The sequence below is a fragment of the Notothenia coriiceps genome, unplaced genomic scaffold (genome assembly GCF_000735185.1).
Source record: "Notothenia coriiceps isolate Sejong01 unplaced genomic scaffold, NC01 NC01_scaffold00024668, whole genome shotgun sequence".
NCBI classification, from domain to species: Eukaryota; Metazoa; Chordata; class Actinopteri; order Perciformes; family Nototheniidae; genus Notothenia; species Notothenia coriiceps.
In genome coordinates this window covers 1273851-1292600 of record NW_011357369.1, presented here as the reverse complement: position 1 = coordinate 1292600, position 18750 = coordinate 1273851, and the positions used below count along the sequence as shown (strand labels likewise).

Here is an 18750-nt window from a genome sequence, read left to right as displayed (position 1 = left end):
ATCCTTCCTCCCACCTCTTTAACTGTCAGTCAAACCAGGAACTGATCCCTGCAGCCTCTATCTGAGAGATACACACACACACACACACACACACACACACACTTGAACTCTCCGGTTTCTTTGCCTTGCCTGTTTGTTTCAAAAGCTTAAATTGTTAGTTATAATACGTGTCTGGTGGAGGCAGCGATGTGTATTACAGCTCTCCTGTAGTGTTGCTGAAAGGTTTGGTGGGTGTTTCTGGGTTCTTTGTTAAACTTACTGTGGTTATATGAGGCCGAATATGAATAAAGACTAAATAATGTCAGCATCAGCATTAATCAATACTTATACAGATGCACAATCACTGGGTCTGGACCTCAGCCTGTGATCAATAGTTTACTCTGAGTTATTGTCTTCATATTAACAAGCAGAGTGCTCCCTGAGGAACATGTATGAATGGCTAAATGAGACCACTCCAACCCTCTCAACAGGACCTGGTGTTGTTTTTACACCCTCCTTTGTTTGACTTCAGACACAGCATTGCAAAAGCCTTTTTGGATACATTTGGATGCACTGTAGGTGTTTCCAAAACACTCAGGTCCTCATGAAACTCTAATTGCCTGCTCTATGCGACTGAATGTCCCTCACATAGATCCAAGTATCGACTCGCGTCCCTTAAGTCAGTGTTTGTCGAAATTATGATTTTTTTTAAATCTAAGATTATTCGTAGATCAATTTCTATTTCTTGTGACTCAAAAATGCAGACAAATATCAAAACAAGTCACAAAATAACTGAAAAAGTTTGAAATGCGCTCTTGTCATGAAAAAAATATACTGAATATAAGTCATCCGTGTAAGAGGATATTAATAACAGTATCATAAAATTACTCTTTGTGTAATGCGGCCATGTCATCTCTGCTATTTCTGCATGTGTTAGATATTAGTATTAGTGTGTGTGTGTGTGTGTGTGTGTGTGTGTGTGTGTGTGTGTGTGTGTGTGTGTGTGTGTGTGTGTGTGTGTGTGTGTGTGAGAGAGAGTGTGGAGGTAGCATACATGCCGTCCTTGGGGAGTAGACCTAGCTATGCGGGTCAGGGCGGCTGTGATCTGAATAGAGAGCATTAATATTTAAACACAGGCTCCTGAGGGAAGAGACTGTAAATGATTCATGATTTATACTCTGGGCTGGAGCTCCGTAAAGATTCACTGATTCCTCCCTATGTGCCCTGCTCCGTCCTCCTGCTCCTATATGGGGTGCCTTTCATCTTGCATTCACTCTCCAAGGGTAATGTCTTCTTCACTTGATTATTTTTATTTTTCTAACTTTTGGTCATACTTTCTAGCTGTCAACGTTCTGAGCGCTTTTGCCCTAAACTGATATTTGACAGATGTATTTTTCACAACACCCTGGCCACCGAAACTGCAGCTTGACAACTCGTTGGATATTCACTTTCAACGGCAGGCACTGAAATGCCATATGAGAGGGGGGCTAGGAGGAATTAGGGATCAATATTGTCCACTGATGCATTATGGATGTTATCTATGGGCTGTTGGTAGATTCAACACCGGCTACACAGATATTGCAGATAAGAAATTGCATTACCAACATTGCCTTAAAGGGTTTCTTATTTAGAAATAGATGTTGGCCTTAGAGAGGACTCATTTTCAGGTATGTAGTGTCTCTCCTGTGACATGTCTCCATGCTTTAATGTGCAGCACCTCTTCTCACCCTCTGTCTGAAACCAGAGCCCAGTCTGCTCTGATTGGTTAGCTGGCCGGCTCTGTTGTGATTGGTCAACCTCTTATAGAGATGTCATAGACAATGTGAGCTCTAGCCAATAGAATCGTGAGTGTTACATGGTGATGTCACTATGTTGCGGAAGAAAACCAAGCAGTCCAATAACTATAATACACAGTACAGGAAAGGGAACACTTTAAATAACACCAATGAATCCGGTGCTATAAGGGAAGCCGTTTATATATAATATAATAATGTCATTTTATTTTCAATTTAATTTGAATAAAACAGAAAAATTACGTGGAAATTTTTTTTCTTTCAAGGCAAGGCAATTTTATTTATTTTGCACTTTTCAGAACGTGGCGATTCAAAGTGCTTTACAGATTAAATTTAATTAATTAATTTCACATTGAATTAAGAATAAAATCCCCAAAAACGTGACTTTCTGATGAAAAATGAATTCTAGCTAATGTCCCTTATATATAACAACACCAATGACTCGTATTTGGTGTATTTGTTATGTTCCTGACATTCAGCAATTCTGTCTGCAGCTTCTTTTACTAATAGTAGACGAGCAAAAGGTTTTAATGGTGTAAACCCACCCCCCAACCACAACCCCCCACTCAACACCACTGCTACAACCCCTGCTGCTGTCAGTGTGTGTTTACCAGGAGTGAGATGGATGGAGAGGGACAGGGGGAACAGTGTGCTAGAAGGAGAGGGAGAGAATAAGAAAGAGATGCATGGACAGACGGGTCTGAAGTGGCAGCAGTCAGGCCTGATGGAGACTGATGGGAGGATGAGGGGATAAGAGCGCAGAAGGTGGAGGAGAGGTTGCATTCGCGAGGCGTGGCGCTTGTTGAAAAGCCGGCAAGATGGATGGAGAGAGGGTCTGCAGGAAAGTGAATCAGGAGGCTCGACAGAATGGATGAGCACCGAGCATGCCTCAGTTACAAAATGGAGGAGGAACGTGGCTGGGAGAGATTTATGGAAAGAGGAAATTAAAGAGGGGGACAAAGGGAGGGGGTTGAATATGTAATGAAGGAGAGGATGGAGTTCAGTGACTGTGTTGTGTTTGTGGAGCGAGAAACATGAGATGGGTTCGGTTTCCCTCTGCCTCCACAAGCACTTTACTGATCCACCACAGCCACTTAAGTCTGCAGGAGCTTAGAGCTACTCAGTCCGTTTCTCCGTGTCCACAACAATTACTATACGATCCAAACCTGCTGCAGTATCACAGACAGAAGAGGAGAAAGAATGGCAGCCGTGAATAAACACAGGGCTCAATTAACAGCAGCGTCACACATTATCATGACAGCAATCTTAGCCGAGTTTTATTCCCCGTTTCTGTTACATAAATCAGCGGGTGTGAATGTCAGAGTGACAGTGTTTGATGTCAGTAGGGTGTCCTGAAATATCAGCGCATGACGACCCGGGATATGTCATGGCGCTGTCACTCCCACACTGAAAACACAGGGTTTCATTCTCAGTCGTAGATTAGCACTGTGACTCATGGAACATCATTATTATTGCCTCCAGACGACATTATACATTTTTTACTTTAGCACAGCATTCACATAAAGCCTCTTTTCCAAAATTAGTCAATTCTTGGAATAAGTCGACATAATGTGGGTTTTTATGACACGGTTTTATGTCAAGACAGCCTGTTTATTTGCTTCCAGCCACCGAATTTGCATTTGTGTTTGCTCAATGTGAGCTCATCAGTTGTGTGGAATGGAAACATGGCTATTACTGTTCAGACGAGGCCTTTGAAACCCGCTTCTTTGAATTCTTTTCTATGGAGGAGCTCACTCTCGGGATTGGCTCTCTCCTCTGCCAAAGCAAGGCGCCCATCGTTTTATGAATGTGTGATAAGTGAGAGTTTCTCTCCTTCTGTGCAGAGATCCTCCATACCAGGCACTGGAACATTTTTATATACAAAGCCATGTTAGGGAAACTTCCATCCTACATGCTCCCCTGATCTCACGGCGAATTGTACGTGGCTACTGCCTGAGATCGCATGCTGTGGTTTTATTAAATGTGCCAACTGCTAGGACTGTCTTAAGGCCCTGACACACCAACCTGAGACCAAAGAACACGTCCCGACGGAACACGACTGTTGTGTCGCCTCACGTCTCCTGCTTCTTGGCCAACAGTCGCACTTGAACACACCGCAAAGACTTCAGCCGACGGCCAAGTAGCACGTACGCACTGTGCATGCGTGAGTGGCAATAACTCTCCTTACCAGCAGGCGGTGGTAGTGTGTATTCGTCATTCAAAAGAGGCAACAACCGGAAGACAGAGAAGAAGAACAGACTGCGATTTAAACAAACAACAAATAGCGTGTGCGTTCCATTTTCACTCTCGTCCATCGAAAACATGTTTCGTGCGGTACTGGAGCTATCAGCCATTGGAGTGTTGCTTGCGGGAGACATTCCTCGTGCCTTCTTAAAGCGTTTGTTTACGTCCCTCACCTCCGTTTCGCTTCTCATGCACTGATTCGCTTGCTGAACAGCCAATCAGAGTGATTTATTTGGCCCGACCCGACGCATGGCCGATTGCTGAACAGCCAATCAGAGTGATTTATTTGGCTTTGAAAGGCCAAATAAGATGTGTCACGGCCAATGGTGCGGGACACACCAAATTGAGTTTGGGCGACAGGGCACGCTTCATCGTCCGACTAACGAAAATCGGCTTGGTGTGTCCGGGCTTTTAGGGATGAAAGCTTTTAAGGCCGCTACACACCAACCTGAGACCAAAGAACGCGTACCGAAGGCGTCCCGACTTTTACGTCCGCTACACCGCCCGCCTATGTAACACACCGCAAAGACTTCAGTTGAAGAGTGGCAATAACTGTCCTTACCAGCAGGAGGCGGTAGTGTGTATTCGTCATTCAAAAGAGGCAACAACCGGAAGACAGACTATACACAGAGAGAAGAAGAACAGGCTGCTTGTGATATAAACAAACAACAAATAGCGTCTGGGTTCCATTTTCACTCTCTCTCGCCGATCGAAAACATGTAAACATAAAAAATAAACTCTTGACCGTCTGTGTGTGCCTTCTTAATCGTTTGTTTTGGTCCCTCACTTCCGCTTCGCTTCTCATGCACTGACTCGCTAAGCTGAACAGCCAATCAGAGTGAGTTCTTTGTCCCAACTTTCTTTGGCCTCCGGGAGGTGTGGAAATGTGCCGTAAAGCAACGACGGTGCGGGACACACCAACCTGAGTAGGGCGCCGCGAATGCCCGACTGCCTCTGACGACCTCTGACTCCAAAAATCGGGTAGGTGTGTCAGGGCCTTAAGATGCGCAGCTCCTCTGTCTTGGAATAGTCTGCAAATTAAATGGAAACTGAGCAATCTGGTGCCACTAAATGTTTTTAAAGCTTGGTTGGATGCTACTCAATCGGAAGCTGTTGGTACCTGTTCATGTGGATAGTTATTGTAAATTGTAACCCCTGTAATTATGCTGTAAGATGTCCTTTTTGTGTTTTATGTTTCATGTGGAACCTACTTGAGCAGGTCTCCCATGAAAAAGAGATCAATGATCTCAAGGGATTCACCTGGATAAATAAATGTTTGAAATGAAATGAAAATCCTCAAGGAATACGAGAATGTGAAATGTGCTGCATATTCCTATCCCGCTCATCACCACCTAAAGGGGTAACCACTGTGAGTGTTTGTGATTCATTCAAATGTTTTAATGGAACAGTAATGATAGTGATTATTTCAATGATTAGCTATCTGCTCAGGGTAAACACTCGGATGGTGTGTGTGCCACTGCTGGCTTGTAGCACATAACAAATGCATCATGAAACCACATGAGGTAAATGCTTGAAAACTCACCGTTCTTCCAAATACAATCCTGCATTACTGTAACTGATGGGCTACACTTTTACATTTCCCGATTTAACTTTCTTTTTATTATAGCTAGAAAATGATTAGGTGGACTAACTGCCTTCTACAGGCTGAACAAAGTTCCTGTAACTGTTGTAATTAATTGCTCATTTCAGTCATTTTCGCAGTAGTGGTTCCAAACGTTATTGGCTCGTGACCTTTTTAAAGCCATTAGTCACAGGGCGCTTATTTCTGTGAGCAGACCTCAGTGTGATGCAATGGAAAAGTAATACAGAAAACACAAGAGGTTTTGGCAAGAACATGTTTTGGCCCTATATCCTCTTGGCACTCACATGCATCAAGTAACTTCCTAAAGGTTGGTATTGACTGCTTTTTGGCTGTTAGTGACCCAAACTAAGTACAACTGAAAGCTGCAAAATACATTTATTGGCAACATTTTACAATGAAGTGTAATAAACGTAAAAGCACACTGCAAAAGGGTTAAAGTTTTATGACAGAAACACGGACGACATTGTGGTATCGACATATATTTTATTCGTAATGGGATCATAGGGAGGCTGTGGCTCAGTGGTTAGTGTGCTGGACTTCGAATCAGGGGATAGCTAGTTCGAGTCCCACTGCAGTCAGCTTGTCGTTGTGTCCCTGGGCAAGACACTACACCCCAAATTGCTCCTGTGGGGATTGTCCACAGTACTGAATTTATGTAAGTCGCTTTGGATAAAAGCGTCTAACAAGTAACATGTAATGTAATCTAATGTAATAACTTAGAAAATCAACATCAAGGTCCATTGACAAAGACTTGAAACTAGTATTTAACTGTTAGGCTCCAAGCCTGTTCTCCAGGTCTCAGGCTTGAAAAAATGACATTTCCAGAACAAATGACCATAACTACACTTCAAAAAGTTAGCGCTGAGTGTTAGCGAGGCTTGCTAATGTAAACAAAGACGAGATCACGTCCAAAACATTTCAGGCATTGTTTCTGATAGTGATGTGGGTCCGCCGCCGATTTGACGTCATATCGGCAGCAAATCTGTATCCGCTCGTTGTACCTCCGTTTTTGTAAGACTTGGGTACGGAGGAAAAGATTAAGGGTTTTATTTTCTGACGCTGCGTGAGTTCCCCGACACACCGGGGACACATATTTATGTATAAAAGACATCAAAAAGTGCATTTTGCATGATAGGTCCCTTTTTAAGAAGAATACAATCAAATCTAAAATAACTTTCTAAATGAAAGCTGGATTGATGTAAAGTGTATATTAATTGACAGCTCATGTATTTCCCTCTATATAAAACGAGCAGTCTTACAGAGCCTTGCTGTGATTGATGTTGAATTCTCACGTCTGGTTGAGAGGAAATTACAATTACATACTGTCACCTGAGTTGTGAAAAACACCTTACGCATCTCAACACCTCTGCAACGCATCGTTCTGGTTCAGTACATAAATATATGTGTGCAGTCTTAATGCAGCGCAGACCGAAAGCGAACACGTTGTTTGAATGTCCTTTTATTCTCTAGTCTTGCTCTAAGTAACTGTTATGAATTAATTTGAGTAAAACTGCTGAACGACTTTGAAAATGTTAATTTTGTTGAAATCCATCTGGACAGGTATTAGAGGCCCACAGGCACCAGAGTGATGAAGAATTCACAAAGGTGCTATTTCCTCTCTGTCTAATGGTGTGAATAACACCGCGAGGAATGCTATCATAACTAACAAGAGGCTGATCGATATACTGTCAGCTGGAAAAACATGCACAGCTGCAGTGTGTGTGTGTTTGTGTCATCAACACATCATCCCTTCTGATGTGAGGATCATTGTAATAGGGATGTGTACATATTCTATTCCTCCAATTATCCCAAAAAGAACATTTTTGGAGTAGCACTGTTGTGAAGGTTAACGCCTACATTTTGTTCAGATCCAAACTCCAAACCGATAAGGAGCTCAGTTTCATGTTTCAGAGAGAAAATAAAGTTTTACGCCTCCATCGTAGCTACAGGCTCTTTTGAGGCGGCAGCCAGACACCCTCCTTTGTGATTAATGACTCTCTATGAATAGAACACACGGCGTTAAAACATTTGATTGATGCTTTGACGATTGCCAAGCGTCCCTGCATGCATCATTCCAGCTTTTCATTCTCCTTTGCAAACAGGGGAAGAGAGCAGCCACTGAGCAAGAATGACTTGTGGGGAAAGCGTGATGAAGACAACAGCTACCTAAGTGACAGTCATGCAGTGTTTTCAAACTGCCACGACTGAGTATTTGCTAAAACTCTCCCACAAACAGGAGTAGTCTAATCATAGTGTGGCAAGTCTGTCAAGCAGTAGTAAACAACAGGGTTTGGAAAGTGTTTCTTCTTTTTTAGACTTTCCAAAAACACAAGAAAGTTCCCAAATAATTTATTAGAAGCTGTAGTGCTACAACAAAAGCTGTCAGGTGGAAACGTTATCTACAAACCCACTCATGATGCTAACTTTAGCTTTAATAGCTTAGTACGGTTAGCACAATCTGTTGTTATTTAGGCTAGCAACATTGATGGGCACTGTTCAAAATAAAAACCCTGCTTTTATTTCATAGATAACGAAGAATTTGGATGGTAAGTCTGAAACCGTTATTGTAAACAGCCTATATGCAGGGTTGCCAACTTTGGGTTCCTGGCTGGCGAGAGATTTTGATATCATCGGATCCCTGGCCAACTTGTGGCGGGGGGAGGGGGGTATATACCCGCATAAGCGCATAGATGTGCGCCGCATTTGCGCTTCAGGTGAGGCCCCCTCCGCAAGATGAGGCCCCCTCCGCGAGGTGAGGCCCCCCTCTGCAGACATATTCACCGATATCGAGTTCACTGTGCAAACCCACCTTTCCTTCAGTAGACTTTGCCGTCCACTGATGGAAAACCTGGCGTTAAGACGGATTCTGCGCATGCGCAATACGGGTCGGGGATTGACCAACCGGCTCCCACTGCATTCATCAATGGTTCGGAAAGTGGCGCTGTACCTTAATAATATAAAGGCTTGTATTTGCGTGCATTTCCTGTTCGGAAAGTGGCAATGTACTGAGAGTGGAGGTGTCCTGAGATTAGCGCCTGCAGGCAGGCTCCATGGACCTGTCAGCTCCGGACTGCTCAAAATGCGTACATGAAGCGCTACGTCATGAACGCAATAAATCTACCCTCGTGGGGGCGCGCTCATGTGATTGGCTTAGAATTGAGGAGACATCTGATTGGCTATAGATAGAAAAAATTACAAGTACGAATCGGCTGACCGTCAGGGGAGTCTCAAAAAACCCACACACGAATGCACAGCGATCCGTGCACAGAAAGCGGTTTGTGTTTGCAGGTGCAGAGGTTTTAAATGGAAAACAAATATGTGAGGATCAAAAATACACATGTAAAACTTTTTTCTAGATTTGGATTTTATTTACATGTAGGCTATATGAAACGAAACACATTTGTGTGTGCATTGAAAAACACAAGTGTGAATCCGTCTGTGTGCATGTGTGTATTATGAGAATGTTCTGAGCCCATACTTTTCCCTCACTCGCGTCCCTTCCTTGCGTCTTAGCTCCGCCTCCGTAAGATGCGAGTGAGAGACACGAGGAGGAGACGCGAGGACAGAGGAGTCCTCAGGTATTAATTGGGATGTCCTCGTTAACTCAAGCATCACTTTTAAACGACGTCTGTTAAAGATGACATGCAGCACAGCTGTATCCCCTCTCATCGGGCTTAACTGAATAACCCTTTAGAACCGGCCCATTTGTTGTTAAATATTTATTTAAATGAATGAATCTTTCCAGCTTTGAGTGCAGATATAAGGACTTTTACACCATTCCTTACTCTCTATATGTGTAACAGGTGAAAGAACAGTGCTGGACAAGTACACAGAGGCTTTACTTGAGTAAAAGTACAGAGTATAACAAGCAAACAACACGTTCTTTACAATCTACAATCGTAAATGAAGTATATCAAAGTGTTTAGTTTTTTTTACTAAATGTAAGAGATTCCAGATAAATACACTTTTATAGCTTTTATGAGTTTTCTTGTCTTTCTATAAATCTCTACTGAAAAAGTTGATTAAATGTCTAGGTAATAATCCCTTGTAGCACAGGCTCCAAATATCTGCCTATAGAGAATGTGTTTTTGTGTTGTGTTGTTGTTGGTAAGGGATTTTATCTAAAAGTTGAAAAGTTATAGTATACAACATGATCATTATCCGCCCTTGTTATGTCCAGTAATGTGTATTTAGAGTGTATATAACTGACCTACTTTCTTTTATCTAGGTGTAAGTTCACAGTTTCACTTTTTTCAAAATAGAATAAAACTTTAATTGTAGTGCACTTTAAAACCTCCAGACTAAAGCGCTGTCCAGAGAAATAAAGAAACAAATGAAATACAGGAAACACAGCTCAGCTCACAAACCATAAAATAAGTAAAAATACAACATCAACAATAACAGCCATATATTAAAAACAATAGACCATTTGAAAGCAATAAAAGCAACCGTGTCAGACGCTGAGGCGAAGATGAGGGTCTTCCTTTGCTCGACTTGCAGATTGAAATCCAAAATAGAGACGATAAAGACAATCAGAATGAAACACAAAGACTTTATTATGAATACATTATTTAGCAGATTCTCAGCCTCGCCCCAGAACAGAACAGAGAGATTCTTTTACATGAAGTTTAGTTTCACACAGATATTTATTCAATGTATTTAATCTATGTATTTACTTGAGTAAAAGTACCAACAGTTAAACTATATCAAATGTCAAAAGAGTACTAATAAAGGTATTCTGATTCTGACGGTTTATTCAACAGCCACACTTCATATTTTACAGTTCTTTAAATAATAATAATAATAATAATAATAATATATAACATTTATATAGCGCCTTTCACGAAACCCAAGGTCGCNCTTTTTTAGTGTGTTGAATCAGCAGCAGCCTTTTAAAGTAGGGTAAGCCTATACATATAATATATATATATATATATATATATATATGTATATGTATATATATATGTATAGGCTTACCCTACTTTAAAAGGCTGCTGCTGATTCAACACACTAAAAAAGAAATGCTAAGTAACTTGTACTTTAGATTTAGTGCCAGGTATTTTAAACAGTGGGCGAAAAACAATATCCCCCAAAATAGTTTAACTTCTGTTATATCAAAATGTAAACTATTTTCCATAAGAAATGAGTAATCCTTGCCTCTGATAGTATTTCATTGCTATCTCACCTGCGATCCCTGTGATCTCCTGTGGACGCAGACGTCCACCTGGCCGCTTGGAGGCTGGGGCTGTCTGGGCAGCCAGATCTGCTCTGCAGGAGCGCTGCTGGGGCCCCCGCCTGGAGGGCCCCCGCCTGGAGGGCCCCCGCCTGGAGAGCCTCCACTCCTGGACGCTGTCCGGGAGAGAGAGGCCAGGCGAAGCAGCTCCTCCTGCCCCGCAGACCTGATCCTCTGTGGGGCCAGGAGCCGGTCCTCCTGCCTGAGGAGGAGCTGCTCTGGACTCATTTTTCTGGGTTCAGGTTTGTCCACAGACGTCTCAACAGGCCGCAGCTCCCACGGGTCCTGAGGAGACGTCGTCCATATTGGACTCGTAATACCTCCAGAAGTCTGTGGCGGCCCCCTCCAGCTAACATCTACATCGGGTGTAGGCTGCGACCTAGCTCCAAAAGCAGCGTCTGCACCCTGAATACCAGAAACAGGAAACAAGTCTTTACTGGGGGAAACTAGAGCTGGGGACGTGAAAGAGTCTATGTCGAGGATGGCAGATCTGTAAGGCTCTTCTGCTCTCGGGGACGGCTCCTTCCATCGCGTGGCGAGGTCGCTGCGCTGCGGAGATGCCTTAGAAAAGGAGTCATTCCTCCGCACAGAGTCCAGATCCAACACTTTAGGTCTGAGATGTGAAGACTCCAACCTCCCCCTCTCCTGTTCCTCTTTCTTCTGTCTCTCTTTCCGTCGCTGCCTCTCTGCTTCTTGCTGTTTGGCTGTCTGTCTCATGTTCTCTGCCTCGTCCCTCTCCATCCCCTCCATCCTCTCCCTCAGTCTGCGTTTCTCCATCTCTAGGATCTGCTGTCTGCCCCTCTCTGCCTGCTGTCTTCTCTCCATCTCCTCCTTCCTCAGCCTTTCCTTCTCCACTTCCCGCTGTCTCAGCCTTTGGTTTTCTAATTCCTGCCTCTCAAAATCGAGTTGTCTTTGTCTCTCCCTTTCTAAATCTCTTTGTCTCTGCCTCTCCACCTCTCTCTGCTTTTCCCTCTCCATCTCTTTCTGACGCTCCCTCTCCGTCTCCCATTGTCGTTCCCTGTCTCTCTCAAGCTCCTTCATTCTTAACATCTCCTGTTCTAAAGCCATCTGTTTCAGTTTCTCTGCCTTTTCTCGATCCATCTTCTCTCTAAGTCTCTGCTTCTCCGAGTCCAACACCAGCTGCCTCTCCCTTTCTCTTTGCTTCAGTCTTTCAAACTCTAAGAGCTGCAGTGTCTCCTGCTCCTTGATTCTCTCCAGCTCCTCCATTTTTTCTTTCTCCTTTTGGATTTCCAGCAGCTGTCTCTCCTTGTCCAGCTCTCTCTGCCTCTCTTCCTCCCTCTGTCTTTGCATCTCTTGTCCACGTTGTCTCTCTCTTTCCTGCCTCTCTAATTCACGCCGCTTTTCCTTCTCATGTTTCCGTTCTCGTTCCAGTTCCCTTAGTCTCGCGCTCTCCACTTCTTGCAGCTTTTGTTCCTGTTCAAGCTCTAACTGGTGTTGCCTTTCCAGTTGACGTTGTTTCTCCTCAAAGTCCCGAATCTCCTTCTCATAGGCTTTCTGTCTTTGCCTTTCAAATTCTCTTTGCATTTCTCTCTCCTTCAATCGTGCAAATTCTAAATGGGCTTCTTTCTCCATTTCCAGACGTCTCTGTCTCTCAAGCGCTTTCATTTTTGCCATGTGTCTTTCCGTCTCCTTTTTTAATTCTCGTTTGTTTTCAACTTCCATAATGTCATCCGCCATCTCTCCATCATACGCTGTTCTGATCTCCCTGTGCGACATGTGGCTCCTCGTCTTCAAGTCGTCACCTTGATCTTGAGAGTTTACCATAGCTGCATCTAATGAAGGATTCCTTCTCATCTGATGAACCTTTCCTTGAGAGCCGCCTGGTGAAGACGGCACAGTCATGTCACCTAGATGTACGTCGACAGGAGAAGCTGGCTCCTGTAATTGTCCCGTCAGAGCAAAGTAGGTTGCCCTGGGCTTTGGCTGTTCTTCTGTTTTCATACGTTTAGGAGCTGCAGCCACTTCCTCCTGTTCTGCCTCCTTCTGTCTGTCCTCATCCAAAGACACATGTGGCATCCCAATCTCTGTACTCGCCTCTTGTTCGAGACCTGTAGCGCTCCATTTATTCAACGCTCCGATCCTCAGATATCGAGGCTGTTGTTCCTGCATCTCAGCCACAGCTGGTTCCCCTTGTGCTGTGCTCTCTGGCCCGGGCCTGTTCCCCTCTGAGCGCCTGGAGCGAAGCGTCATGGCCTTATCCTCCCAAAGAGCTGATGGGATGTTCTCACTCACCACCCTGCTCTCTTCCACTGCCTGCACCGTGTCAAAGGCGTGCAACACCCTCATAGGACTTGATGGGGATAAAGGCTCCCTGTAAGTGGCATTCACCAGAGTTCCTTCATCTTCAGCATTTCCTTTCTGAAACGACGGGCTGCTGAGCGAATCATCCGCCTTGTCTTCCTCCACCATGAACACACTGTGCCTCTCCACAACATTTTCAAACAAGGACGCTCTGACTGTCTGCACGTCACCGCCGGGGCCAGGCATGGGGGGCTTTCTAAGCTGCTCCTCCGAGTCCTTTAGGTCCACAAACGTCTTCTGGTCACCGGGGGTGATTGCTGACTCTTCAATCTAAGGAAAGTCAGAGATATCATGTCAATTAATAAAGTATATTAGCAAATTGGTCACTTGTTGTTTGCATTTAAGAATCATGCTTTTCCCTTTCAAACTTCTTCCAAATGTAAACACTGTTAGAACAAATATGGAAACACCTTCCAGAAATAATCATTAAAAATAAATTAATGACATGACATTATAAGAGAAAACCTGAGTCCTTAAATTAGTAGGTTATTAAGATAACAACTGTCAGGGTTCAAGCGATATCCCCGTGTTCTATGTTGGCCTCATAACAGTGGGTGTGGTGCAGAGGTGGTAATGAAAGCCTCTCCGTGTTGACCTTTTCCCACTGATCTCCTCTCTGTGTGTTTCATAACAGGCAGCCACGGGGGTTTGATTCATGTGCCGGCTGTCTCAGGTTACACAGCTTTGAATCAAGACAATTATTTTTCTGCAATTTCCCATTCCCTCTTGGGATTTGTCCTTTTTAACAGAGAGAGACAAGGGGTCAACAGCAAACGTAAACACTTGTATTAACCTGTGTGTCTCGATTATATCAAAAACGAAGAAAGTCTCTGTCTATAAATGTTCATACAATTACATATATTTCTCTACATTTTAACCATTTTGAATATTCTAACCAACTTCAATCTACTTTTAACAAACTTTAATTCACTTTTAACCCTTTAAATGCCAGTTAGAACTCAACATTTGAATTATTTATTGCACACCAAATCTTATAGGGAATATTATGGGATATGTTAAAAATGAGAAACAACATTGATTGTCATGCTTTGCGTCAAACACATAAAGAGCAGCAATATCTGAAGTGGAAAATTCAGAACAAAATACATTTAAAATGGTAAATAAAATATAAATTTGAACCCAAACTCTTGATTCAATGAATGCATGATTGTAAGTCTTTGTTTTAACGGTTTAAATGGGGACATTCGTCTGCTTAAGGGAGTGAGTGGCTGTATTTTCACTATACAGTTTATCAAAGACAGCTTATAGGAGATGAGGTTGAACAAAACAAACACCACTGCCAAAACGTAGGTTATATGCGTTAACACAGCCAGAATGATCTGATATTCAAACGTAAAAAGCCATTTCCCCATGTATTACCAAACCATGCCAATACTAAATGGCACACCATATGGCTTATTATGGAAACTTCTATCTTGTTCAATCTACTTTCCATTGGCCTTGGTTGTTGGATTTATTTTGGCAAAGAGATGACATGTTTTCAGGAGAGAATGTGGCAGCACTTAAATGGGAGATTGTTTCTCATTCACATTTGCCCGTTAAACACAGTCCCTTTTCTTACCCTCCTCTGAGGATCTTTGCTGATCTCATGGTGCTCTGTCGCCTCACTTGGGGAAACACTGCCAATGTCTGGTGACTTCTCGGATGAAAACCTGATGAACATACATCACACGAGACAAAAAGCCATGCATGACAATGGAACTCGAGGACAAAGACATGGGACAAAAGCATGCTGAAGAGAAAATAGGAGCAGCTCTTACCTTTTAGTGAGGTCAAGGGGCAAGGGGCGGGGCCTCAGAGGTGGTTTCACAGCGGGGCTCTGAGTCGGTGTTGTGTCCTCCGTCAGCTGCTTGATGAGCCGTTTGACCCCCACTGCTGGTTCAGTTTCAGGGACTGTCAGCACCGGAGAGAGAGGATCTGACTCTTGGCCTGTGACACCTGGCCCAGGAGAGGAGGACGAATCGAGGAGGAGACTGATTCTCGACTTGATGCTAACTGCACGCTTCTCCTCATCAGTCTCTTTCGCAGTCATTTCTTCGGTCTTTTTCTTGCTTTGGTCTAAAACAGCAGGCTGATCTACACCATCAGTACTGTGTGGTGGGGGGCTCTCTGGGGGGCTCTCTGGGGGTTTCTCCTGCTCTCTCTTCTGTGGCAGTGGCTTCTCCTCTGGAGTGTTTTCCTTAGTGTTTGCTTTGGGAGATTTACGGTGCAGAGACAGACCGATAGACTCAAACTTGGATGTTAGATCGGCTGAGAGCGGTCTTCTTGCCCAGCGAGGGGCAGGAGCTGGAGTCTCCGTCTCGGTTGGACTGTCAAGGAAAAGGGCCGACACAGGTCTGGGCCTGGAGCCTCGGGGCTGCGGTCGCATTTTCACTGCTTTCTCTGGCTTAGCTTTTTCTTCCTCCTCCTGCCCTACCTGAATGAGAAAACCCATGGACTTGGCTCTGCTAATGGAGGAGCCACCTTCACTGGATGGCGTCCAGTCCTTTGCATTTTCATTTTTAGTGGTTCCAGACCACTCTGCAGCTGGAAGTTGTTTAAGGCTCTTGGAATAGGCCAAGCTTGATGAACTGGATTTGCGCCTCTCTCTCACATTCTCTCTCTCTGCTGTTATAGGAGGAAAGGGTGTGCTCGGATCTCCAGGGTCAAGAGGAGGAGCCGGTTTAAATGGCTGGACTATTGGCTTGGTTGTTTGTCCACTGTTCAACTTATTAGATGTTTTAAAGAAAGTAGAGGCGGGTCGGTTGAGGTTGGTTGACACTGGCCTGGGTTTGGTAGGGGCAACTGGTTGCTGTGGTTTTGCACTGCTTGGAAGCTCTGATTTGTGCCCAGCCAGGCGAGTGGACTCTGGCCGGGGCCTGGCTTGGGGCTTAGGAGCAAGTATGGGCTTAATGGTGGGGTTCCTCTCCAGGGTGAAAGGTTTAGGAGTGAGCCGTGGCTTGGGACTCGGGCCAGGCTTGTTAGGTTCAGGAGGGATGATATGGGACTGGTTGATGGAAGTGATCTCGATGAGACTCTTATTGCTGGAGTCAGTAAGGGGACTCAGGTGGAGTCGTCCTCCACCCACCGTCCTCCCCACTTCCCCAGTCTGAACCTCCACCTGAGCAGCCATCATCGTCAACAGTACCTTCAAAATGTAAACAGAACAACAAAACTGATTTCCGCTGATTTGTATTATTAGCTTCAAAGCACTCGCACTATCTAGCCACTACTGTGGACTTTGTCTCGGGAGTGTCTTAAAGCTTCACAGCTATACACATGAGTGAGAAAGATATGTACACAAGGTTATCTCACTTTAATGCAGGTTATAGTGCACTTGTGAGCTAAATATGGGGTGATATAATTAATCAATTACTTTTTTGTCATCCATATTCACATTGATAGACCTGACCAGTCACAGTAGAAAAGCACAATACAAAGTAATAAAATGAAATGCTTTACACAAAATTAAATGAAACTCTGCAGACTCAACACGACATTCAGGAAGTGCTCACTGGAAGTCTTTCAATTCACAATTTTGATTCATTAATCAATCAATAACCTATGATTTCCTTTAAAAAAAACTGTCTTCAGAACTTTTTTTGACTTTGACTTTTGGACTCATCATAGCAGAAAGAGAACAGCTGGACTTAATAACATTAACGACAGCTCAGGAGAATCATTACTGTTAATTAATTACACCTGTGCTTTATCTTTTCCAACATATTGTTATGAAAAAATACTTTTGTTCCAGCACCTTTTTCATAATCATACGTTTCGGTTGTGACAGCTATTTGAATTTGTTGCTTTAGTTTTACATACACTATATTTGTTTGGCAACACACTTTGTTTATTCTTCCAGGAAATGTTTTAACGCAGGATGCACTCAATTTGTCTTGTTTCTCAATATATACAAAAAAGCTATGTGATGTCTTAATATGGTAGATGTTTTAGCTTAAGTAGTGAGCAGGTCTGTGTAGCTTTAAGGCAGATCCTGAGACATGGGAGGGGCCGGACAACTGTACAATCTCATTGTTTTCATTTTCATGTTGTTGTAACACAGGCAAATCAGGCTCCACTGAAACTCACACCAGACTGCCTCTCAGCTCCTCCCCTAATGAACTTTCAAATGTTTGTCTTACACTGACTCTACAATGTTAAAGACGGAGAATTCTAATAAGAGATAACTTGAGATCCTCTGACTCTTTTAACACACTACGACAATCAGTTGTATCATTTGTTTCCATAGTGAAAACCAAGACAGAAAACAAGCACTTATGTGTGAGCCCTTTAGAAACCCCTTCACAAATGGTAATGCTTTCCACGTGTTGCAACAGTAACAGACCAGCAACAGTTGGTTCTGGAAAAATAACATGCTGGATCCAGCTGCTGCGAGGTAGACCCCAGTAAATATCTTACCTGACTAGATGTCAACCGTCTGCTGCCGAGCTCTGGATTTTGTAGTAACCAGCCAGCGATGTCATATCAAAGGAGATGAAGGAGCCTAAGAGGAACACACTTTGTGTCAAAAAGCTTTAACTCATCAAGACTGCTGTGATTCAGGCTGTGGAAGAGAAATCACAGCAGAGCAGCTACAGGGTTGTCCAAATACTGTGGTGTTCTCACGCCTCCACACAAACGCAAATTGATGATGTTTACTCTGACACAGACATACCTGAGTAAATATAGTCACACCCTTACATTTCGAGCTGATGGCTTATGCCCAGACAAACATAACAACAAGGTGCAGGGAGAAAGTCATTATCTGAATGCTGCTATATTTTTACCTTTTCATCTTCTACTATTTGCATTATGGCTTCTATCACTGCCGGCCTGCCTGCCATCACTCACTGCTAAATATATCTATGTCAATTCAATCTGTGAAAGTTGCTATAATACTGTAATGGGAACTGCTGCCAATTGATATGTGAGCCATTGGTTTATGCATGCTTTTTTTTTTTTTTACATACATCAACGTATAAGTTATACTGTTTGATAGGTCTCAAATGGGCCTTATGGACCACTGTGCTCGGTCACTGAAAATGTTTACCAGAGGCCATGCATTGTTTTTGTCTGCTGCTTCTTACATCTATGTGAAATGCTATAGAATTTTTCAAACTGACTCGGTAGCACCAAACAGTAGAAATATGAAATAAATGTTATGTCCAATATCCATAGCTATGTTTTATTTGGGACCAGAAATGATATGTATTTATTCTAAGGAAACTCAATCCACCATGTTGGCAGGTGATCTGCCATCTTTTCCTGCCACAGGCAACCTTTACTTGGCAGATGGTCGCTGCTTATTTCCTCTCCTGCTGATAAGTTTCATCCACTTAAGCAGTGATAACAACATTTGTACCCTATATTCAATGCGTACAAAATTGAGAATTATACAGAAAAAAAAAGACTTTTGCTTGCCTAACAAAAATAATAAGATGATAAATAGATGTTGGCAGGAAACGCTTTGCAAAGATGGAATGTTAAACATTCACTGTATCTGATGGTGGATTGTGCAGCACAGCAGGGATTAGGAAAGTATCCGCCTTTTATAACATAAGACGTATGAGTATTCC

General features: G+C 43.3%; 2 protein-coding genes across 3 annotated transcripts in view; both read right to left on the bottom strand.

Moving 5' to 3' along the window:
- The window catches only part of hsh2d (hematopoietic SH2 domain containing), a 364522-nt gene that overhangs the window by 116052 nt on the left and 229720 nt on the right, over window positions 1–18750 (bottom strand). The gene's annotated exons all lie outside the window — the stretch shown is intronic.
- Window positions 1–18750, bottom strand: part of si:ch73-138n13.1 (protein piccolo) — a 129899-nt gene that overhangs the window by 109652 nt on the left and 1497 nt on the right. For both annotated transcript variants that reach the window (XM_010782859.1, XM_010782858.1), the window contains 4 exons: window positions 17594–17678; window positions 14956–16322; window positions 14757–14847; window positions 10805–13444 (listed from right to left, as the gene is read on the bottom strand). In XM_010782859.1, coding sequence (XP_010781161.1) covers window positions 10805–13444; window positions 14757–14847; window positions 14956–16310 — 4086 coding nt within the window. In that variant the 5' untranslated portion in view covers window positions 16311–16322; window positions 17594–17678. The remainder of the gene's footprint in view (window positions 1–10804; window positions 13445–14756; window positions 14848–14955; window positions 16323–17593; window positions 17679–18750) is intronic.